This window comes from Lissotriton helveticus, chromosome 4_1, assembly GCF_964261635.1.
Source record: "Lissotriton helveticus chromosome 4_1, aLisHel1.1, whole genome shotgun sequence".
Lineage (NCBI taxonomy): Eukaryota > Metazoa > Chordata > Amphibia > Caudata > Salamandridae > Lissotriton > Lissotriton helveticus.
In genome coordinates, this window is record NC_136063.1 from 2,049,088,623 (window position 1) to 2,049,113,115 (window position 24,493).

General features: G+C 45.7%; 1 protein-coding gene across 2 annotated transcripts in view; it reads right to left on the bottom strand.

The window, feature by feature from the left end:
• LOC144829518 (lysosome-associated membrane glycoprotein 2-like) overlaps positions 1-24,493 on the bottom strand; it is a 340,950-nt gene that overhangs the window by 179,111 nt on the left and 137,346 nt on the right. Inside the window, exon 9 of one of the 2 annotated variants that reach the window (XM_078688734.1) lies at positions 6,045-8,027. The exons of the other annotated variant lie outside the window; for it this stretch is intronic. Coding sequence (XP_078544860.1) covers positions 7,888-8,027 — 140 coding nt within the window. The 3' untranslated portion in view covers positions 6,045-7,887. Of the gene's footprint in view, positions 1-6,044; positions 8,028-24,493 lie in introns of those variants that run through there. 2 annotated transcript variants of the gene reach the window in all.

The window sequence follows — 24,493 nt, forward strand, 5'->3', positions numbered from 1 at the left end:
GTGTTCTGCCAGGAGAGTAATATTGTGATGTATGGCCCACCTCCAAATGGCTTGGGCAAGGCTTGACCGCTGGATAGAGTGTCTCCACCCCTCCCCCATTTCTGTATGCAATACATGGTTGTCAAGTTGTCGGTGCGCATCAGGACAGTTTTGCCTGCAAGGTGAGTCTATGAGGATTTGAGCGCTAGAAATACTGCTTATATGAAGGTGCTTGTGACTCCACAAACCTTGAATTGTGAGAGTCTGGAGATGAGCTCCCCAACCAGTGAGCGATGAGTCTGTTAGCACGGTCTGTGGGCCGATGAAAGGCCGCCCTTTGGATAGGTTTTGTTGATTTCACCACTGCAGAATGCGATGGGTGTGGCTGCCAATCAACTCTAGATCTTACAATTGAACGAGACTGATTCCACTGATGTGCCAAGCATTCCTGAAGAGGTCGCATTTGAACTCTTGCATGGGAACTATTGTGATGCAAACGCCATCATTCCCAATAGTTGCATATATACTTGAGCTGGTAAGGATTGGTTGGGCCGAAACTAAAATTAAAGCCTGAATAATGCAGATTCTGGCTGCACTGCGACAGGCTGGAGCTTTTTGAGCATCGAGAGTGGCTCCCACGTATGTTCGCATGTTGGAGGGTTGGAGATGAGCATTCAACACATTTACTGTGAACCAGAGATTGCCCAGTACCTGTACTATTATTGGAGTGTGCTGGAGACACTTCGGGTAAAAACTGGCTTTGATGAGCCAATCGTCCAAATCTGGGAAGACATGAATATGTTGTCTTAGAAGGTGGCAAGCATTTGGTGAATACTCTGGAAGCTGTGGTGACTCCGAATGGCAGCACTTTGAACTGGTAGTGTTGTCCCGCTACCACAAACCTGGGATATTTGAGATGAGCAGGGTGTATTGGAATATGGAAGAATGCGTCCTTTAAGTCTAGAGTAGACAAACTCACCTTGCTGTAGGAGTGGAAGCACTTATTGAAGTGTCACCATGTGAAAGTGATCTGAGTGAATATAGATTTAATTCTGAGGTCTAGTATAGGCCTGAGAGAGTCTTCCTTTTTGGGTATTAGAAATTATAGGGAGTACACACAGGATCCTTGATATTGTAAAGGTATGGGCTCTATAGCTCCCCCGCTTGAGGAGGTGTAGCTGCTCTGGTGACTGTGTGAACATTGAAGAATGTTTTGGGGGAGGGGGGATAATGTTGGTAAGCTCCAGGCAATAACCAGATTGGATCATTCCTATGACCCATCTGTTTGAAGTTACTGTATGCCAGATGGGGAGGAGCTGAGAGATGTCCCCCAACAGGTGTGGATTGGTCAGGGGGGAAAGGAGGAAAGTCACTGTTGAGGGGGAGCTGCGGGGTGTGGAAACTTTACCTCTTCTCTTGCCATTATGGCCTCTAAATCTGCCTTGAAAGTAACCTCTCGATGAGGTTGCCTCTATACGGTGTAGGTGTTGTCTGTATATATGCTTTTGGAGAACCGCCCCGTCCCCCAACCCCCGCCCCCCCGTAGAAGGAACAACAACAATAATCCCAATTGGAAGTGTCTACCACAGGACCAAATAGATTCCCTTTATCAATAGATAGAAGCATAGACTTCCATCTATACCATGGGGCCGGTGACGCCCAGGGGAATTTCAGGTGTAACCCCTGAAATTCTACGCCAGGTGGGCCTTCTCAGCAAGACACTGGTGTTCATTGCCTCCAACAGAAGTGTTTGAAATTAGTTTCCCTTCCTGAATTAGGTTGTGTGCCTTAGCCTTCTGTTCATCAGGTAGAAATTGGAGCAATTGTTCCAAGTCATCATAGTGGGCTTGGCCGTATCTAGCTAAGAGCCTGGGTATTGGCAATACACCAGTGATTGGTTGCCTGTGCAGCTACTCTTTTTCTGGAGGCATCTGTTAGTTTAGATTACTTGTCTGGAGGAAGGTCATCCCCTGAGGTTTGTTAGTTTGCCAGTTTACGGGCATTAGAAACCATTAGGGAGTCTAATGGTAATTGACACTGGACATCCTCTGGATATGTTGGTGGAGATTTATATTTATCTACCCTTGGTGTAAGAATTATTGCGCGGACGGGATCTTTAAAAATGTCATCCGCATTTTTTAGCATGCCCTTAAGCATGGGCAGTGTATGAGTGGATCTCAGGGAAGAGCCTCGTGCTTCAAAGAGAAAATCCTCCTTAAGTGACTATGAAGCTGAACTCCACGCTATTCAGCATCTCTATTTATTAACTATATACCCTACATTACCATCAGGAGGAGAGGGTTTTGTAGGGTATGAGTCTGGATCGTTCGGTGCATTTGGATCTGTATTATAATCGTTCCATGGATCAGGACTATTACAGTCTATTCCCATCCCCATCATACTGGTTGCCAGGTGATTGTGGTGGTGGTGAATTTGTGAGTATTATTAAATTAGGGTTAGTTGGGGAAGGAGGTGACAGAGGAGGAGAGGGATTAGTACCAACATTTTTTCTCTTAAGAGGAATGTACCAAGTGTCCTCCGTGTCTGGTTTACCTTTTAATGGAAATTTTGTGTGAATAGGTCCCGTTTTGGGATTGATGACCAGTTCATCTTATTTCAGGTCCGGATTTGAAGGCGGGACGTCGAAACGATGCTTCTTTGATGGAGTAGGAGCGTTTTGGTACCAATATTTTTGGAGCCACTGTTTTCGGTGTCAAAGTGTTAGGGTCCGAAGATGATTTTGGTACCGAAGGGATTGTTACCAAAACGTGTTTCGGCTCGGTGCTTGAATGCAGCCGACTCGATCCAGAGCCAGAAGGCCTGATTATTTTGGTGCCTGGCCCTAAGGTGGAGCGTTGGAAACGTCTTAGGACCCACTTTGGCCCGAAGGCAGAGGAGGGACAGGAGCCTTTTTCTTTGGCAGAGGTTAGGGCAAGGGAGTATCGGTACTCCAGGCACGCTGATCCTGCGGGATGTCTTCGTCCATGTTGGAGTCAGCTTCTGACAGGGAAATGTGTTCTTCCTCAGCTCAGTGAGCGTCAAAGACAGTATTCGGAACCTTCTCCGAAGAGATCCAGAGCAGAGCCACTGTGCTGTTGCATTTCGTGACGTCCAGCCAGACTGTCACGAAGCATCTTCTTCGATCGGAAGGATCTGCACGCGTCGCAGTCTTGTTAGTCATGCTCCAGGGTAAGGCACAAGATGCACACTTTGTGCAAACCGGTGCGCGGATACTTGGCTTGGCACAGAGGACAGAATTTAAATGGAGTCTGAACCATTGACTGCTAGCTGTCCCGACGCAGCTAGGCCCAACCGCATTCCACGAAGTTGCGGATCAAAAGGGATTCTCCTGAACAATACGCAGGGAATGGAAAACTCAATCGAACAACAATACAGTTGAGGGTAAGTAGATTGCAAACTGTGGGGAACTAGAAAAAGTGTTGAAACCGAGCACAGCAATTCACGCCCGAACCAGATGGCAGAAAAAAAAAAACACAGTCTAACAGCGGAGTTGATAACGACCTGCACAATCTCCGAAAGTAGGAATCACCCACCTTGTGACTGGAAAGACTGCTTTGAAGAAAAACAACTGGCAAACATTCGGACCAAACACTAGATGGCAGGAGTATGCAAAGCATGTGATCTACTGCTCACATGCCTCAAACACTTTGCTTTCTCAGTTCAGCCTACCTGTGGACAGGTTACTGGGCCCTGGGCAGATACTCTGCTCCAGTTCTTAACTTCTCATCATAGGCAGGACCTGTAGCAGGCTTCTCCCCTGAATCGCCCGTGAGCAACGGGTAGCTCTGCAGCTATCTGCAAGTGGCTTTCCTCTGTGCATATCAGCCTATTAAATTAGAAACTTTTGCTCTGTTGAATATATGTGTGCAAAATTGAAAATACCATATTCAAAATGCAAGTGTGTGTATTTTCATAACTCATAAGCTGATGTTTGCAGAAAATTGGTTAAATTTTCAAAATATACTTCAATTTAAGGATTGAGTGATAAATCATGTAGCATTGAAGACACGTATTACCAACATTACCTTCCTGCCAGGGGCACTGCAGCTATGACAGTCATACACTAGCCATTTAAAGGCATTCTAACCTCAAAGACTTTTTTACATTACTGCAGGCCTCACCAGCTGATGGCCCGGGGTGATCACTGCTGGTAATCTTGCATTGGCTAGCTACTGATGTAATTTGTCTGACGTGCTCACTATAACACTAATACAATTGGTAGCTCAGGGTGATTTTCACTTAACATAGGTAGCTCTTATAAAGAAAAGGTTGGATAGCCCAGTCCTGGAGGAACTTCTACCAACCAACACATCAGGAGCAGCTAGGTTTGCTTCACTGCAGCCATCAAGGATGCCCCTAAATAAACCTTCCTCACAATAGTGCTACCTGGGCATGTAAAAGGATAAACAAACAAGAGGTCCTTGTGTAGGAAACGACCAGATCCAGAGAAGACCTTGAGAAGAAACCATGGACAAATTGAAGAATAGTCTGCTCTGATGTCAAGTAGCTCCATATGACTAGAAAACGAATACCTCATTAGAATGGAGCTCCTTACAGTGGGCAATAGTAACCATTGGTAGGAGAAGCGTGCCTTACCTGCAGAGTAGCTGACACTAAAGAGTCACACATGGGGCTCGGGATGGCTTGACTGCAGGGCCTGAGGCCATTCACCCTAAGTGGAAACTGCACACTGCCAAACTTTTGAATTTTCCTCTGCCATCTTTCCGATAGCAGAACTGCATCACTTTTGTTCTTGGTTCTCTACCCAGTGCAAGACTAAACGCAGCAGTTCAGCCCACTGAGTGCATGTTTGCAGCCAATGTTGAAGGTAAGAGCAGGCAGAGTTCAAAGCCTTACCACTCACTGTGCAGGAGACTAGGCAGCTACTTCATCACCAGCAACCACAGAAGATCACATGACTCTCGCTTCTGAGACTCAAGCCCTATTACATATGTTGCAGTCTTTGGACACAACATGCGCCTTTATGCACTACAATGGGGACCATGGAATACTTAGGCTACTAGCAGGAGTGCATCCGGGGGTAAAACAAATTCTACTCAGCACAGAAGTGACTGCTCACAATTGGTTCTTGTTCCTATTATTTTGTAAAGGTACAGTGCTGCCAGTAGTTACATCTGTTTCAGGTGCAAATATATTATTATTGCCCTTAACAGATCTCGGCCCGAGATGAGGAACAATTGCTCACGCACATCTAAAACCAGAACAACCACTACACCAACTGATCATGGGTAAAAAAGGTACCACCGAAAGTTAAGCCTTCAAAATTATTCAAGATGTTCAAGCTGAAGGGAAATCGGTGCCATTGAGGCTCATCTAGATGTTTGAAGGTTTTTGATATTCTTTACCCACCATCACTTCTCATAAGGGGGACTGATCAGACCTTGCATTTTTATATTCAAATGAAAGCTTGACTGGGCTCATCTTGAGGCCGGGCTCAACTACAGTTATTTTTGCCACTTACATACATTTTCTGCCTACGCTGTGGAGTAGGATCAGAATTACAGCATGACAATGATGAGCCCATAGTTAACCTTGCACAGAGAAAACAAGAACCAGGTGCCTCCCTGTTGAAATTATACTTTCCAAAAGGGCACAAGAGTCAGCTGCCAGAAATAGTCAATGGCAAAGAATGTACCCATGCTGAGTTAAACTTGAACTGCAAAAATAAGAATGCCTGCTAAGGGGACACTAGTGTAAGTGAACACTGAAACTTACATTATTTGGCGAAAAGCTGTAATGGAGTGGTGCACATCTTCACGCACAAGGTATGTACAGCAGGCTGTAGGACATACATTCAGAAAAGTGGTAAATTAAAAGTAGTATTAATTAACTAAACACCTCAGGTCTAGCATTAAGGGTTATACAAAGCACCATAAATAAAATTAATGTGGTTGGTATACTCCCATGTCAGTAGAGATTTCACTAGATAAGTTTGACAGTATGGACCACGGGAGCTGCAAAGTTCAGCTGGAGTTTGAAAGCAGGTCCAAACTGAGCATTGGTTTCAATTAATATCCAACAGCTTATGGTTAGGAAACAGAATCTTTATTTTGTGTTGCACTCACAAATATGGGCTAAAATTGCAAGAACTTTATAAGCAAAGTCTTCGGAAACATTTCTACTTGATGACAAAAATGTACAAGTCGGAACTGTGAAATTTTATGGTAACCTATTTCAGGCTATTACAAATCAAAGCTCTGCAGTAACTCCTTTAAATTTAGTTTTGTACAGACTACCAGGTAATTAAATTTCAAACTTTTTAGAAATAATTGTTAATTCTAAAAAGGCACACACTTTAAAGCAGTTGCTTGTCAAAATCAACCTATTAAAACCGCTTTCAAACGATTTTGAGTTAATTGCACCTAAATGTATTCTAAGAGGTTATTGTCAATTGAATATTTGCTACAACTGTAATTTGTACATAACAGAACATGTTAACTATTCTTAGCAAATGTAAACACTTCATTTCAGGTGCAACAGCATAGTGACACTAAAAGACAGTAAAACTAGAAAATATAAAGTTCTCACGATTCAGGGCAATTCAGACACTCACTCACCGCTTCTAGTATTGGTTTGACAGCCAACGGCTCTGAAATAAGCTAAACTTTCAGTTTAGACAAGGATAAAATAGTAGCTTAGTTTGTAAGTGCTTTAAATAGGGCAAGAGCTTCAGCATAACACACACACACAGGAAACACTAACAGCTGGGTTGAAATCACAGAGGCAGAGACTGGTGCTTCTAAGCCACAAAAGGATACATCAACGGTAAAATACTGAGTGTATCTGGAATCTAAATTGGTTCAATGGCTCTCAAGCACTTTCACAAGGAGCAACTGGTGTTGCAGATGTGGGGTACCAAATGCCATTGTATGCCGTACTCGCCACTACAGCCAACATTAATACAGTTTGTATAGCAAATCAGTTAAACTTGGTTGCTCCCATCATCCATCATCTACACTACACGAGTAGAAGGTTGCGAAGAACATGCAATCCAAGAACTAATTTGCACTAAACAGATTCAATCATATAACATAATACTATTCACGAAGTACAACAGTGCCCTACAGCACTTAAAAGTAGAACAGTCAATATTAGAAATGGGAAAATAAGGAAGAGGAGCAAAAGTCCAGGTCCTGAGCAAGATAAAGTTAAGTGCACTTTGCTTAATTTAAGACTTGCATTTGCAAGTATTCCCTTATTGTAACAAAACATCATTGAGAAATTCCTGTAAAGGTAGGCTCTACAGTTCCCAATGCAAGACAATGCCAGCTTTGTGCTTGTGTCCAATGTTAGCAAATCAACACGTACGGCCAGGCCAAAGGGCCTAGCAAAACAGACTACAACTCTATGTACAATTAGTTGTGTGCAGAGTATGAAGAGTTGGAGGACACTTATGCCACTGACATCCTAGAAAATGTTAGTCAATCATTGAGGTGGATGCAGATTATAGGTAAAAGTAGGCATAAACAATAACGGCTTGAAAAGCGCAATCACTGGCAAGTATTGCTTAGGTCTACTATTAAAGCCAAACTATCATCATGCGCTTTAGACAGGATTTAAAGAAAACAAAGAAGCAAGTTGACGTGACAAAGAAATAAACCAAATTCAACCTCAAAGTATGAAAATGGGAGTTTTTTGTATTTGAGCAATTTGTTAATATTGCTACTTGATAGAAAAGACAATTACTACACTGTAGTTAAAAGCACCTTAACCCCGTAGTTTAAGTTTTAGAGCCTACAAACTGAGGCCAATGGAAAAAAAATGTCCCCTAAAAAAAGAAAAACTGGATCCTGCCTGCAAAGGATGGTGAAGTTTAGTCTCAATTTCAGAACTTGCTTCTTTGAAAAAGGGAAGTGAAGACCATTTTCACAGAGTGTGATATCCAGCATAGCTTTTTCTTCTGCCAATTATGTATGCAATTACAATGATGACAATCAAGCCAGCCAGAGAAGCACCAACAATAATTGGGATTAGAATGCCGTCATCATCCAGTGAACATTCCTGTGCTGTTGATGAGAAAAAAGATGCAACAATGAATAACAGATAAAAGTAGAACAAAATGCTATTAGCAAACATCCTTAACAAGAGTATAAAAAAAAAAAAAAATAGACAAAAGCACACACTAAACTTATTCATACAAAATCAAACAATACATTGCAAATAGCATTCCAGAAAGATAGAGGGCTACCATGCAATGCATACACCAACAGCCAACCCATTTGAGTACAGTACCACAGACAGATATGGGTGTGAGGTACCAGACTAACATTCTATTGCTTCTGCTGACAAGAGTACAGACTAATTCGTTTTACTTAAATAAGATGCAGCAAAACGAATTGAGGTTTATACAAAGGAACTGAACAAGTAAAAGTGTAAATTAAGTCATGCTCATTGATGTTTTCAAAGAATGGATGCTTTTTTCGAGTAAGTCAGAACAAACAAGTTGTGGATACAGGGGCACCCATGTGTTAAAGTCTTACAATGTGCGCTTTAGTTGGTAACAGCTTGCACCATTCTGAGAGAATGGCAGATCGAATTGAAACAAATTAGTAGGTTGGGGCGTTTTCCAGTTTGTGGTACAAGACTGATCGTTTTGTGTAAAGATAGTTTTATTTTGAGCGATGACAAGTAGGTTGGAAGGAGAGCAGCAATTTTTTAGTCACTGATGTGCTAATCATACCTATCCATTGTTAGTTACTAGGCAATAATTCATGCAACACTGAGCTATTCACAGAGGATACATGTGCAATTATTGTAATTGCTGGTTATTTGCATAATCGGCAGTTAACTTGGAGAAGCAGCAGATTCTGGCCCTTGGGAACACTATGGACAGCCCCAGGTTACAAATAATTACCCAGAATTCATTCGATTGAAGGCAATACTCCAGAGTGCTGGAGTTGCCCGAGCACCTCCATCAATAGGGGTAATATTTGTTTTGAAAGCCTATGCAGAGTTCAGAGAAATCCGTGGTAGATCACGTCTATATTGTTTTGCAAGCTTTGTGCCTGATAAGGGTACAATATTGTGACTTTGTGAAGAACATCTCAATATGGAGTTGTCCGCAATTGCAAAGTAAGATTTCAGTTTTGATCAATTGATGCTACAGGATTACCTAAAAGGTGACAAAATGTTGGATATTAAAAATTAAAAATCTCCACCGGATAAAGGAAAGTTAAGTTAGCCAAATAAGATTGCAGTGTAGGATAATCTGATAAATTATTTTAATATGTCACAGATTGTCTTTAGAGCAAACCTGTCCTGTAAAGGAGTCATTGAAGGCATTCAAAAGTACAACTACCAAGGCAGAACATAGATTAACTGTTTCTTCACAGTGATGCAAGAAAATGTGTTATCTTCTGAAGTGGTAAAACATTCTAACATTTTATTTATCATTGAGGCACTATTGGTAATCCTGAAACTGAATGCTGGAAAGTTTACAAATCTCATGCGCTGTAGTTTTGAGATTAAGGTATTGAATTGTTTTTCTACCTGAAGACTATTAACAAAGCTTAGAACCTTTACTAGGAATGTGTGGAAAGAGTTTTAGCTTCGTATAAATGGTGATCTAATTCTGCTGGTTCTTTTTTCCCCCCACGGGGAAGAGAGGAATCTAATCTTTATTTTGTATGGCTTGTGTCAGCTAAAAACAATAGATCTAGAAAAAAAGAAAAAACAAATGTGTGTTTTATACGAGGTCACCGGTTGGGATAACTTTGTTTATAACACAAGTAGCCTTAAGAAATAATGGCTCAGGCATGCTGAAACTAGATACTGTCTACTAAGTATTTAATGAGGACATTAATCCAATTCCTTCTTTCTTACCTGTAAACATTGGCAAACGTACCAGCAGCAAAAGGTGTGCTACAGACAGCCCACATAAGAATATCTCATCTAATACCCTCCAATCCTACAGAAGGCAAAAAAAAACTAACACTCTTCAAACACACAGCTAGTCTGCCAGGCTAGTGGCAGATATACAATATATAAATGCCAGAAGACCATTTTTTAAAATTCTTTTGACTAACATTTTGATAGAGGTATGATAAACAATGTGACTCAGGTCAGCGCATGACCAGTGCATCAGGTATAGAAAATCCCACAGCATTGTTCTGTATAATTTGTAGTCCGATACACATACACCAGATTTTGTGGTACTTGCGGACAACTGCTGGCAGTGCATACTAATTTCTCAGCCCTTTCCCTAGGACCACGCAGCAAGAATCAGGGTGAGTGGGGAGCTACATGTGAGATTCAGCAGCAGGCAAGGTATCTACTGTCTAACAATCCAATAACCATCAAAACATCGGGCGCAGACAGGAGCCACATCTTATTCACCGACGCCCAAGATCACCCGCTTCTGGTTTGGAATTAAACTGTATCCTACCAGGGTCCTAAGAATATCATGGATTGTAGCAAAGCATGTAGTGATAAAAGGGCAATCCCATTTCATATAGAAGAAAACCACATGTGCCACCAAATACAGAGGACAGCGGTCATCTGCTCTGGTTCTCATGTGCCAAAGCCTCTGGGGATAAAAACCTACCTGGTGTGTAAATTTGAACTGAATCAGTCTGGGTTTGGCAGATCTGGTTAAGCATCTGGCAGTATACTGGCCTCCTGCCATCCCACGGGAGTTAGTGGGAAGACATCTTGGTACCAGGTGTCTCGTAGGTGCACACACTAAGCTGGTGAGTATCACTAAAGTTCAATATATTCAAGAGATCCTCTTATGCCCTAGGTGTTACTTGGGTTCAAGAGGGTTGAAGTCACAGAATGAGGTTGTGTAAGTGCATGTTGGAGTTGAGGTAGCAGCAGAATTGGGTTTTATTTAGCTGAAAGTTCACGGTTTTGCTTGTGAAGGGCTTAAATGTGCCTAAGACCATGCATCTACCTGAAATATTGCTCAGTTCCCAAGCGAGGAAAGCGGTTTGTCTCAACACTTTGGCGAGCAAGGTATCCTTCCACATGTTGAAGTCACGTTGGAAATTAATTTGTGCCATTTAGTGAGTTTAAGAGTGTTGTACCAGCAAGTCAATGGAGCTCAGGTAGGCTCCGGTATTACCCTGGAAAGATCGGAATTCTAAACAGTGTCATTTTGGTCCCTAAATAATCATTAATGGCCACCAACTGTGATGTCCAATAATACAAGCACAGTTCTGGGACACTCCCCAGTTCGCCATTGACTGGGCCCTGTGTTGATTTGGCCAGGGAGACCCTGGGTTGTGTCCCAGTCCAGAGGTATTTGGTAAGTGGAGTCACTATTTCAGAGAAAAGAGAAGGGGGTTTGGTGTAAGGGAAATTTGAGGACATGTAGGAATTCTGGCAAAATCACCATTTTAAATAGGGTGCTTTGCACAATAACAAATGCGTTTCTCCCAGGACGTCAACTCCCTTTGGGTAGTTTGTAGTAGAGGGGTAATATGGAGATCCCAGAACTGTTGCCAGTCTGTTGAAAAGCGGATTCCTAAATGTGTGAAGGGACCGGTCGTGAGCACCATGCCATGGCTTCAGTAGAGCAGGGGCCTATCGCTGGAACATATTTGGATTTAGTGTGGTTCACGTGCATGCGAGATGCTTGCATGTGTTGCAGATCTATGGATGGACTGGCCTCTGTACGTACACCAGGAGGGCATTGGCATAGAGGAATACTCGTTCCTCCTTGCCAGTATCCAAACCTATGCCCTTTAGCGGGGTAATCAGGGAGATCCATTCTGCTGCAGGGCTGATCACAAGACCAAAGAGGAGGCGAGAGAGGGGACTGCCCTGCCTGTTGCCTCGCTCGACAGGAAAAGGGGCAGAGAGAACCGTCGACTCAGACCGGAGGCTAGTTATAAAGTGTGTGGATAATCTATAGAAAACAGAGTGGGAGGTTCCTTTTATGGAGGATATGGTGCATCATGATTGAATCGAATACTTTCTTGAAGCCAATTAGTACGAGGTCCGTTTGCTCTTACTGATCACTGGATTTGGCTAAAATGAGCTATAGGTGGCCAATACAGTGTCGGGTACACAATTCAGCAGGAAGCTATTCTTGTCCGGTTTGCCTCAGGATTGGATAACATTGCAGCAACCGAGTTGCTAGGATTTTAGACAGGAATTTCATCCCCATGTTAATCAGGGAGATCGGCAGATAGAAGACAATCAGTGTGGGTCCTTATCCAGACTGGGTATATCCACTATGGTGGCAGCTCCCAGATCATGGGGCAGGTATCCTTTCCCTATGCTATCTTGGAAGAGGGGTAGGAGATGGGAAGAGTATGGCGGAATATAGTTGGAAAGATTTTACAGGGAACCTATTCAGGCCTGTGGTTTCATCAGTGTTTAAGGAGTTAATGTCGCTTTGCATCTATTTTAATGTAATGGGAGACGCTGGGTCTTCTTTTTGCATCTTGCTGAGAGAGCACATTGGGAGGTAGTTAGCTGTGGTAGGGTCTGGGTAATGCTGGCAGCATGAAGCATGGAGTAATAGACAGCAAATGTCTCAGCAATAAGGTTGGTCTTGTGGAGTGCAGCTGAAGTGGTTTTAATTCTTTAGTTGCCACTGCTAGCAGATATACAATTTTAAAGAGGTTAGTGAAAATAGTGCCAAAAAGCACAAAGTGCCAACTGTGGACATCTGGTTGAGCCAGACCAAGACAAAGTCACAAGTTCAGGCCAGCTGCACTTGGGCATGGGCCAGCTACAAGGCCCCAGTTAGGCCCTCTGAACAAGAGTACTTTAAATCCTGGTTTACAGAGCATTGCTGAGGTACCGCACCACGGATGCATTGTGCAGTCGAGGCCCTGTGTTCCAAGGATCAGCAAATCTGCGATGCGAGAACCAGCGTCATTGCGGCTGCTGTCAACAATGGATTTGCGACTAACCCCAGGTGTATCCAGCCCTTTGTCTGGAGGCAGGCCACAGCCTATCCAAGTGCAAGTTGGGCACAAACCAATTCTACCATGTTTTACAGAGCAAGCACTTATTAGCAGTGGTAAAGTGTGCAGAGTCTTAATGCCAGTAAAAACAAAGTTGGTTCACAGGCGGGTTGGAGGCAAAACAGAGGGAAAACAACACAAAGGATGCCAGGTCTAACCCCCACACAGGAGCCTGATAGAAGTCTAGTACACGCACTGTGTGCCAGCTTAGTAGCAGCCTTTGCTGAATTGGAATGAACCCTCAATCCTCCAGGTGTGTGGTTCCTAGCTAGCATAGCAGATTTTAATGCAGACAACTAGCCTACAGATGGTTCTTTCCTAAACCACCATGGCCTTCTATGCCCCTGAGAAGTACACAAAGTTGATCGTCCACCCGATCTTGGGGTACTAACAATGGTGTCTGTTTATTTTCAGAGGGTGATGCCGGGCATAGAAAGTGGAAAGGGAGACAGCATAACTTACATGGAAAGATGCTACCACTATTGGCAGGAATGTAATTGGATTCGCAACACCAGTTTGTCCCGAAACACAAATTGTGTATAATTCTGCTGAACAGAGTGGCTATTTGAGGTTCCAGCAACGAAAAGGAAAATGCTACTTACCAGTATGCATCTGTTCGTGGCATGTAGAGATGCAGAGTCGTACACTTCGCATTAGATCGCCACCTGGTGTTGGGCTCGGATGATTGAAGGTTGTTGTCTTCTTGGACAATACTGCGCATGGTCATCGACTCCATCCTCAGATTGTTTTTCGCCATGATGGGAAATGATGGAGTTAGTAGAAGTAAAGAGAAAGGATGTCCATGCGTGTGCATCTAAGTAATATGAGAACTGGAACGGATACAAGTCCCGGGGAGGCGGGAGGGCGTGTACTACTCTGCAGATCTACATGCCAAGATGCATACTGGTAAGTAGCATTTTCCATTCGAGGCATATGAGCTGCAGAGTGTACACTTAGCATCGATTGTGCAGCAGCGTCTCCCCTAGCGGTGGTCGCTTGTATCCGTTGCAGTAGTTTGAAACAGTGTTCTAAGGACAGCTTGGCCCACTGCAGCTTGCTGCTTGGCCTGCACATCAACACAATAGCGTTTAGTGAAGGTGTGTAGTGTAGACCATGTTGCTGCCTTGTATATGTCCTCTAGTGGTATATTTCCTAAGAAAGCCATAGAGGCTCCTAGTTTGCGAGTGGAGTGCGCTCTAGGAGGAACTGTTAGTGTATATTTAGCTAGCATATTTGTATACACTTTACGATCCACCTGGCAATCCCCCCCCTTAGAGATGGGGTTGCCTTTCTGTGGAGGAGAGAAAGATACAAATAATTGTTTGTCTTTCTAAAGGATTTAGTCCTATCTGCATAGCATAACAGCTCTTTGAACATCTAAGGTGTGTAAGGCCCTTTCTGCAACAGAGTCTGGGTTTTGGAAAAACACCGGTAGCTATACAGATTGGTTTAAATGAAAAGGAGTGATACCCTTTGGTAGAAATTTAGTATTAGACCTAAGAACCACTTTATTAGAATGTATTTGAAAAAATGGTTCTTGTATTGTGAATGCTTGTATTTCACTAACTCTTCTGAGAGAGGTGATGGCAACAAGGAAAGCAGTTTTCCATGTTAGAAATTGCAAATCACATGTGTAAAGGCTCAAAAGGGGGTCCCATGTGTCTTGTAAGGACAATGTTTAGGTTCCATACGGGAGCAGGTGGTAGCCTAGGTGGGATTATTCATTTTAATCCTTCCATGAATGCTTTTGTTGCAGGTATTCTGAAGAGAGATAGATGTTGCCTATTCTGTAAATAGGCTGCAAGCGTATGGAAGAATAAGCCAAATTGGACCTTTGTAGATGTAAAAGGTAACAGATGATGTTTTGGATGGAAGCATCTAGTGGATCAATGTGATTATTTTTGCAATAAATTGCAAATCTCTTCCACTTACCGGCATAACACCCTCTGGTAGTGCATTTTCTAGCTTCCTTAATAATGTTCATACAGTCTGGTGGTAGGTTTAAGTAACCAAACTCTAAGACTTCAGGAGCCAGATCACCAAATTCAGTTGGTTTGGTTCTGGGTCTTATTTTCCATGGTTCTGAATTAACAGGGAGGTTGTGAGCTGTAACTTTTGATGTGGAACCAGCGAGAGATCTAGTAGTGTGGTGAACCACGGCTGGCGTGCCCATGTCGGAGCTACTAGTATTAGTTTGAGAGACTGTTGTCTGAGCTTGCGCACTACTAGTGGAATTAGTGGGAGAGGCGGAAAAGCGTATGCAAATCTGCCTGACCAATTCATCCATATTGCATTGCCTTCGGACCGTGGGTGTGGAAACCTGGTGGCGAAGGTTGGGCATTTTGCATTTTCGTGGGTGGTAAACAGATCTATTTGTGGATGCCCCCATCTTTGGAAGAATGGCTGAAGAACTTGTGGATGTATTTCCCATTCGTGAATCTGTTGTGACTGCCGACTCAACAGATGTGCTATCAGATTGTGAACTCCCGGAAGGTGTTCTGCTGCCAGATTTATGTTTTGAGGAATGGCCCATCTCCAAATGTTCTGGGCGAGCTTGGACAGTTGCAGAGAGGGTTTCCCCCCCTGTTTTTGTATATAGTACATGGCTGTCATATGGTCTGTCCGGATTAAGACAGCTTTGTTTTGTACTTTTAATTGAACTGTTTTGAGTGCTAAGAATATTGCTAGCAGCTCTAGCCTGTTGATATGGAACAGTTTGTTGGTTGTTCCATTGGCCTTGTGTGGTATAATGTAAGAGATGGGCTCCCCATCCTGTGAGGATGCATCTGTCGTGAGCACTACTTGTGGAACTGGGTCGAGGAACGGCCGTCCTCTTGTCAAGTTTTTGGTGTTCCACCATTGCAGAGAGCGATACGTACGGTTGTCTACCAACACCAGGCCTGTGAGCTGACCTTGAGCCTGATTCCACTGTTGTGCTAGACATTCTTGTAATGGGCGCATTTGCAGTCTTGCATGTGGAACTATGAAGATGCAAGATGCCATCATGCCAATTAGTCTCATGAACAGTCTGGCTTGGAGAGACTGCTGGTGTTGAAAAATGGAGACTAAGGTCTGGATGCTGTGTATCCTGGCTGGACTGGGATACGCTAGAGCTGTAGATGTGTAAATATAAATGTAAATGTAAATGTCATGGTACTTATAGAGCGCACTGTCACCAGACGGTCACCTTGCGGTGTCGCCTATTCGGCTTCCTGGCGCTGATACTCATACCGCTGTGGAACCCCTCCTGGCTTTCCCTGTGAAGTGTCAACTCCTGGGCACCCCCAGGGTGAAGCCAGGCATCCTTAGCGCTGTTGGGGCCGGTGTGGAGGCTAAGCAAGCTATTGCCCAGAGTTGCAGCGTGGGGCCCGTGATTAGACTAGGCACCCAGGCGAGAATTTAACAGGTCCGAGGAAATTGAGCCAGAGACCCCGCCGAGGCGGGAATCGAACCCTGGTCCCTGGCCAGAACTCTGCATCAGGATCTGCCGCTCTAACCATTGAGCCACACTCCTCCAGTTTATGGTAGCTCCTAGATATTGATGAACATGCGAAGGCTGCAGGTGCGACTTGGTGTAGTTTATTGTGAACCCCAAGTTGTGCAACGTTTGAATGGTCCGATTTGTGTGTTGGACACATTGACTGAATGATTTGGCTTTTATGAGCCAATCGTCTAGGTAAGGGAAGACATGTATCTGTTGTCTTCTGGAGATATGCCGCTACTACTGCTAAGCACTTCGTGAACACTCGTGGTGCTGTTGTGACCCCAAATGGAAGGACTTTGAACTGATAGTGCTGTCCTTGTATGAAACCAATACCTCCTGTGAGCAGGAAGTATAGGAATGTGAAAATAGGCGTCCTTTAGGTCTAGTGTTTAAAGAAAATCGCCTTGTTGTAGTAGTGGGAGTACTTGTTGCAGAGTGATCATGTGAAAATGATCTGATTGTATGTAATGGTTGAGGGGCCTGAGGTCGAGAATTGGTCTTAGTGTCCCGTCCTTCTTGGGGATTAAAAAGTACAGGGAGTAAACTCCTGTTCCTTATTCTTCTAAAGGAACCAATTGAATAGCATCCTTCTGTAGAAGCGCTAGAACTTCCTGTTGAAGGAGAGTCAGATGGTCTGAAGACATTGTACGCTGCCTGAGTGGTATGTTTGGGGGGGTTGCTGTGAGTTCTAGGCAGTAGCCATGTGGGATAATCTGTATCACCCACCTGTCTGTTGTGATGGAGTTCCAAACAGGTAGGAACTGTGATAATCTGCCCCCTACAGGAGTGGAATGCTGTTGGGGGAGCAGAGGGAAGTCACTATTTTGGAGTGGAAGAGGAGCGGTTGTTACCTCTACCTCTTCCCTTATTATTATTGCCTCTGTATCCTCCTCTAAAGTAGCCTTTGTTAGAGGAGGTTTGTGTGTGCGTTTTGAAAGATGTTGTATCTGTTCCCGTTTGCTTGGAGCCTCCTCTATAAAAGTCTGTGTGGATTGTAACGCTCCCATAGACTTAGCTGTGTCTGTGTCCTTTCATTTTTTATAGTGTAGTGTCTACTTCCAGCCCAAACAATTGGTTCTGATTGAAAGGCTGGTTTAAGATGGTAGTTTGCACCTCCGTCTTAAACCCGGAAATGCGTATCCACATATGTCGGAGTATGACACTAGTATGGACTGCTCTGGATGCAGTGTCAGCTACATATAGTGCACATTTTATTGAGGCATTGGATATTAATTTGCCTTCTTGTATGAGTTCTGTTGCCTGATCTTTGAATTGATCTGGGAGGTGCTCTAATAGTTTTTCCAATTGATTGTAGTGAGCCCAGTCGTAGCGTGAGAGAAGGGCTTGTGTATTTGCTATGCGCCATATATTTGTAGCTTGCGCAGCAATATGTTTACCCGACGCATCAATAACTTTGGATTCCTTGTCAGGTGGGGGCGTGTCACCAGAAGTCTGGGAATTAGCTCTTTTCTGTGCATTGGACACTACTAAAGAGTCTAGTGGCAGATGTCCCTTAATATGGACTGGATCAGATGGTGCTGGTCTATATTTCTATTCTTGGATTTAACGCTCTACAGCGTACAGGGGCTTTAATTATTTCAGGAACATGTTTAATGACTCCTTTGATCATGGGTATTTGCGTAGACCTTTGTGACTGCTCAAATGTATCCAGTAAAAACTCCTCAATGGCATCAGAGTGCATTAAACCCCCGTGGTAAAGGGCAGCTCTATTTAAGAGGTGGTTAAACTCAATACTATCTTCAGAAGGGGAAGGTTTTGGTGGGTAGGACTGAGGATCAGGAATGTCAGGCACATTATGTGGTGGGAACTCATATCGTCATCTGTAGGATATGTATCTGGATTGATATCTTCATCTACAGGGTATGCATGGGGGTCTGGTATGTCATCCCCCTACCTAGATCATACTCAGTGTGGTGTGATGATGCAGGAGATTGAACAGGAGAACCTGTAGGTGAAATGTAAGGGATAGGAGAGGAAGAAGGTGAAGGAGAGGAAGGATGCATTGGAGAAGTTGCACAATCCTTCTTGGCAGGAACTACAGGTATAAGTGGTGTTTCTGCTGGTCTCTTTTTGTGAGGAATAGCTTCCACATGTCCAGTTTTTGGGTTGATATAGAGCCTCTTTTGTTTAGGATCTGGTCTAAACAGTTCTTCCTCTACCACCTTCTTTGGCGTCGGTTTTTTCGGTGCCGATAGTGTTTTGGTGCGTTTTGCTTTAGGAGGCGTTAGTGTCTTATGGCAAATTCTTCGGTGCCGAAGGTGGTTTTGGTTTATTAGGCTTGTCCGAGTGTTTAGGGGACTCTAAATCAGGCCTTGCAGTCTCTGGTACCGAGGTTGGAGTTCTTGGAGTGGAAGCAGGTCTCGTTGGCCTCGCGGCATCGGACTCTGGTTTTGCATCTTTATTTTTGGAACCAGACTGTTTGAGCCGAAGCTTCCTTCGGATCCGGTACAATTTTTGGCTTCGGTACCGGTGCGTCTTTAGGCGTGGGTGCCGAAGGGTCTCTGCCTTTTGTTACCGAAGGGTGTTTTGGCTTCAGGTGTCGAAGAATCCTTCGGTGTCGAAGGATGTTTGTGCTTCGGTAATGCTGGAAGAGGTGGAATTGGCACGTGTGGTTTGCTCGGTGCCGAGGCACTGGAAGGCGTAGTAGTTTCTCAGAGCCGAGCCTGAAAGCGTAGCGTTTGAGGGAATATTTCGGTCTCGACTGGGCCCCTTGGGCGGAGTGCTGACCGTTGCCTTTGGCTTGGGCAGCGTCTGTGGTGCAGAGGCAAGAGTACTCACGGGTTGACGAGATGGAATCGAGTCATCTGAGTCCTCTGCCTCTGATAGGATCTGGAGATCAGGCGAATCTTTTTCCGGGACGAGTGGAACCTAGTCATCGAAGATGTCCTCCAGCGCTGGGGCTGAACTCATCTCGTGTCGGCAGGCCCTCTGATCCCGAATGGTCTTTTTCGATCGGAAGGATGCACAAGCTGTGCAGGTCGACTCGTTGTGATCTGGCGATCGACAGAGGTTGCAGACCTCGTGATGATCGCTATGAGGGAATTTTGCTCGACATTTCGGGCATCTCTTGAACCGAGTCCTGTCCATGAGGTGTAGGCCGCACGGCGCCGGTATGCCCAACGGCCCGCGTCGATGCACCGGAATGAAGCGGATGGCGGCGAAAGTAATATATTCGAGGTTGATATTGTTTGTATAAAGTTTACGCTTCGAAGTTGCTGGAAAAGTTTTTCTAGCCGGAGCGGAGAACTTTCATCCGAACCCAGTGGCGGAAAAAAAACTGAGGATGGAGTCGATGACCATGTGCAGTATTGTCCAAGGGAGGGTCACCTATCTCGTGACTACAAAGACTTCTTCCAAGAAGACAACAACCTGCAATCATCCAAGCCCAAAACCAGGTGGCGATCTAATGCTAAGTGTACACTCTGCAGCTCATATGCCTCGAACATAGAATTCCGGATCAAGAAACTTAGGGGACAGCTGTGCATTGGCTCATATAAGGTGCATTAGAAGACAAATACAAGGCATCACAAAGAGCTTCAGCTGAAATGTGCTGAAACAATTTAAGAAATCTCATCACAACCGGTACTTTAAACAAAGAAGGCTGAACCTTGGAGACAAAAGAGCGGACAAGTAGTCTTAAGTGCTGAAGTCTTAAGTGCTGAACGCAAGTCCTTGCTGGGCCAACGACAAACCACACAGCTTAATTTGCAGCACATCAATATAGTGGGTGATGCACCAAGCCACAAACTTATCCCAGTATACACTGAATTCTTAGAGGGTGCCACGTTGGCAGAATATTAACACCCCCTCATAAGAAGATCAAAGAAAACTAGCCACCTCTGTTTAATCTACATGCTCTGGGGGGCGTGGCCGGACGAGCAGCAAGATGGCCGCCTAACCAGCGAGCTCCGCTGGCTGTAACCAAGATCCTGCATTAATCCTGCTATTTCGAGTCACACGCACGTCTGGCCAGTGCGCAGCGGTGACAGGCGACCTGAAGCATCATCGACCAAAAAAAAAAAATCAGAGCCTTAGAGCACCCGCAACACCCTTATACGGGCTCCGCCATTTTCACCGGTGGGGACGCGCTGAGGAATCAGCCGGCTCTGGAGGTCTGTGCGGGAGCTGTGCGCTACTCGAGGGAGAGGCGCCATGGGCCCGGACCGCTGAGAAGCTCCGCAGCGGGCGAGGTCCAGACGATCGCAACATCTGTGATGGGGTATGGCTCCGGAATAAGGTAGGTCCAACCACATACAAATATAACACTGTGTATGCCCGCCGCACCTCCGAGGAACTGAACGGCCTTATCCTAGCTGACCGACAACGTGGGCGGCCACCATCTTGGTTTGGGACCGAACATCGAAATTAGACGCTCGTGCGGGACGGACATTATTGGCGCAGGGCCCTCGGCGCTAATATTGGCGCCCCTATGGATCCGCTGGCACACGACACTGGAGCCCTAGTTGCGCTGGCCGCGATCTCATACTTATACTGGCCTAGCGGGTTGTGCTTACCGTGGAGGTGGTGGCGCTCAGGAACTATTGTGATACTGCTGCGGTGAACCCAAAAGCTGCTTAGAGACGCGCTGCTCTGTGTTGGTGGAGTTCTGCCTGCCACTGGGACTGTGCACGCTTGTGGGGCCTGACATACCCCGACTTTTAGGTCATCTGTTCGCTGCCTGCGGAGTGGCGTGCTTGGGACCGCTGGAGGCACTTCCCCCGGTCCTGCCGCTGTGGAAGCTACAGGGGCAACCACGCTTGTCGAAACCTAGAGACTTGTGCCGGGACCTGCCAGTCTTGCTGTCCCCGCGTTTTGTGCTCCCTTAATTGACAACGCAAATAAAATAAGCCCGTGTGTGACGGGGAACCCTGACCCATCCTATCTCATAGCGCATCAGATGATAGACCGTTGATCATGGGGAAGTGCGACCCGCGCCAACTGAGGCTCACGTTTGAGCAAAAGAAGACGTCCAAGCAGGCCGAGCAAGACACTGGTGCGGCGGGGGGGCCATCCACAGAAACATTTCAAGACATAGATGTGACTGCACTGCTTCTGGAGGGGAGATCCAGCCTGAAAAGTATCGATGCAAAACTCAACACCATGACGGCTCAACTGGACAGTGTGAGATCTCAGGTGGCCACACACGAAACGCGCATTGACAGTCTGGAGAACAGGCACACTGAGTGCTGCGAATTCCAACAGGGAACCAAGGCCCATATCAGCAGCCTGGAAGAGAGGATAGATGTGCTCTGCGCCAAAGCAGATGACCTGAAGCGCGCTCTCGAAGATGCAATGTCCGTATCACGGGCATTTCAGAAACGACAGCAATGGGGAAAATGGAGGTCTTCGTGTCCGACTTATTACACGAACTTTTCGATCCCAATCGGTCTTCTGTCTTCACTGTGGAGCGGGCCCACAGAGCACTGGGGAAGAAGCTGCCCCTGGGTACCCCGCCAAGACCGATATTAGCCAAACTGCTAAACTACCAGGACAGAGACCTCATACTGCGATTGGCTAGAGAGAAGGGGAAAATATCACACAAAGGGAACACTATCTCCTTCTTTCCCGACTTCACGCCCCTGGTGCAGGCTGCGCGCAAGGAGTTTCTGCCTGCTAAGTAACTATTGCTCCAGGCACAGATCCCATACTCACTCATGTACCCAGCCAAGCTTCGGGTTGTGCACGATGGCACGACTCACCACTTTCTGGACACGAGGTCCACCCTGAAATTTGCAAAACACATATGCAAACCCAGTTCATGGAGGGAGGCAGACACTGGGGCTGACACCGCGAGCCAACTGAGCGACAATGATTGATCATTGGCCCACATGGAAACTAATTGCTGGCCACACTTGGCCTGGTTTTGGTGATTTCATGCTTTGTCCTCTGCAAGTACCACTGTGCTCCTATGACGGTGCCGTAGGTTGCCGAATGTGTCTGGCTGTGAAGTTGCGTTTGACTTTTCTCCTACTTTGTTCATTATAGAAATAGCCAAACTAATGCAGCCACCCTGTGAGAACAGGGGTGTACGCTTGAGATGCCACGCCTCCAAGGGGTGTCTCCCACGTTGCTACTGTTTTACTGTTTTGCGCCATTTGTTTGGGCGACCTTGGCGCACTAGGGGGGGGGTTTCGACACAACCTATTTGGGGGGTTGGTGTGGGTCGGGGGGGGGGGGAGGAGGTGTTGGGCTGGGAGTTTTTTGGTGTATCGTCCGATGTATTGTAATCAGCATGTTCTACTGCAAACTAGATTGCGCGCCCTGGGTCGTGTGGTGGGAGGACGTGTGCTTGATTGTTACGATCAATGGGGGTGACCAGACTCTTAACATGGAACATAAGGGGCCTAGGCGATCACAGAAAATCCAGACTCATGCACAGCTACCTACTCAGACACAACTTAGATATCGGTTTCCTACAAGAAACACATATCAACTCCTCCTGCTCTCCTAGGCTTAAGCACTCACGGTGGGGTTCTGTGTACTCTGCCATTTATTCCAATTATGCCAGAGGTGTGGCCATTCTTATGCGCCGAGGCGTGGATTGGAGGGAAGAATCTGCACTGGTTGATGGGGAGGGGCGCTATGTCATTCTGCACGGGGTTTTGATGGGCAAAGTGGTGGTGTTGGTTGCCGTATATGGTCCGAATGTAGACGACCCGGAGTTCTTCAGAGAAGTTTGGGCTAAGATTGATGTTACTGGCTGTTCCTCTATCACATGGGGTGGAGACTTTAATGTAGTGCTTGAAGACACACTTGATAGAAGGGGCGCGTCTAGGCAAATGCACCCACAGGCACGCCAGGCACTAACGGATGTCATATGCGAGGGCTCCCTGGTCGATGTGTGGAGGGCTCGCAACGCGGACGCAAGGGTGGGTACATGTATATCCGCTCACCATGCTGCCTGGTCAAGATTGGATTTTTGGTTAGTCTCTGCGGATGTAGCCACTTGGACCACACGAGTGGATATACTGGCCAGGTCTCTGTCGGACCATGCCCCCTGTTTACTAGAACTAGACATTCCAGGCATCCAGAGTAGTGCCTTCTCTTGGCATCTTCCACCAGATGCATTCCAAGATGCCGCTTTCACTGAAGAGATCAGGCAAGACATTGTTGACTACTTTGCTACCAACACTGGCACGGTCAAGACTGACGCTGTCCTCTGGGACGCGTTTAAAGTGGTTATGCGGGGGCAGTGTATCGCACGTAGGGCCGGGGTCCTAAAGTCTAGCAGTGATAGAGGGTGAACTGAAGGTCCTTGAGCGGTCATTTTGTGAGACCCTGCCACCTGCACTAGCTGTGCAGATTAAGGCCAAGCTGCTAAGTTTTGCTGAAGAGGCGCAGCGCGAACTAAAATTTTTAGGAAAGCAAGCTGAAGCCCGCAGATATGGCGAAGGTGACAGATCAAGCCGCACACTAGCCAGGATGATTAAATCCACTCCCACTCCTGCACGAATACACACTGTGGTTGATCACACAGGGAAGACACTGACAGACCAGCGGGAGATATTACAGTCCTTTGCCACTTACTATAATGAAGAAAATTACATATTTATATGTATTTGTGCCCCCACGCGCTACCCTCTCACCATCTGCCATGTTGAATAAAAACCCCTGCATTACTTCACATTCAGAGGCCTTATTTCTCTGTCACCAGGCCCCTCCATGCCAGACCCTGAAAAAGGCACACGTTACATTTCTCTGCAGCACATTAGATATTTTGCTGAGCAGTCACGGAGAAGAGGCCCAGCCCGGGGTGTCTTCAGTGTCAAACAAGGGTCGACCTGATAAAGCTGCATTCCGGCCCTGAGCAGGAGGCGAGCAGAAGCCCCTCTGCAGAGATAAGGCCCAGTTTTGCTGTCGGCTCTCAGAGATAAGTGGGGCCCATGTCAAGAGAAACCTCCAAGACAGTTACACAAAGGGTGGACAGGAAGGGCCAAACCAACTTGCTAGTATGAAGCAGCAACACTTCTACAGATGAGAGCAATCTGCATGCTGCCCCGAGCTAGAGATAAGACCAGACATGCTAGTCACTGACACCCAGGGCCCTCCC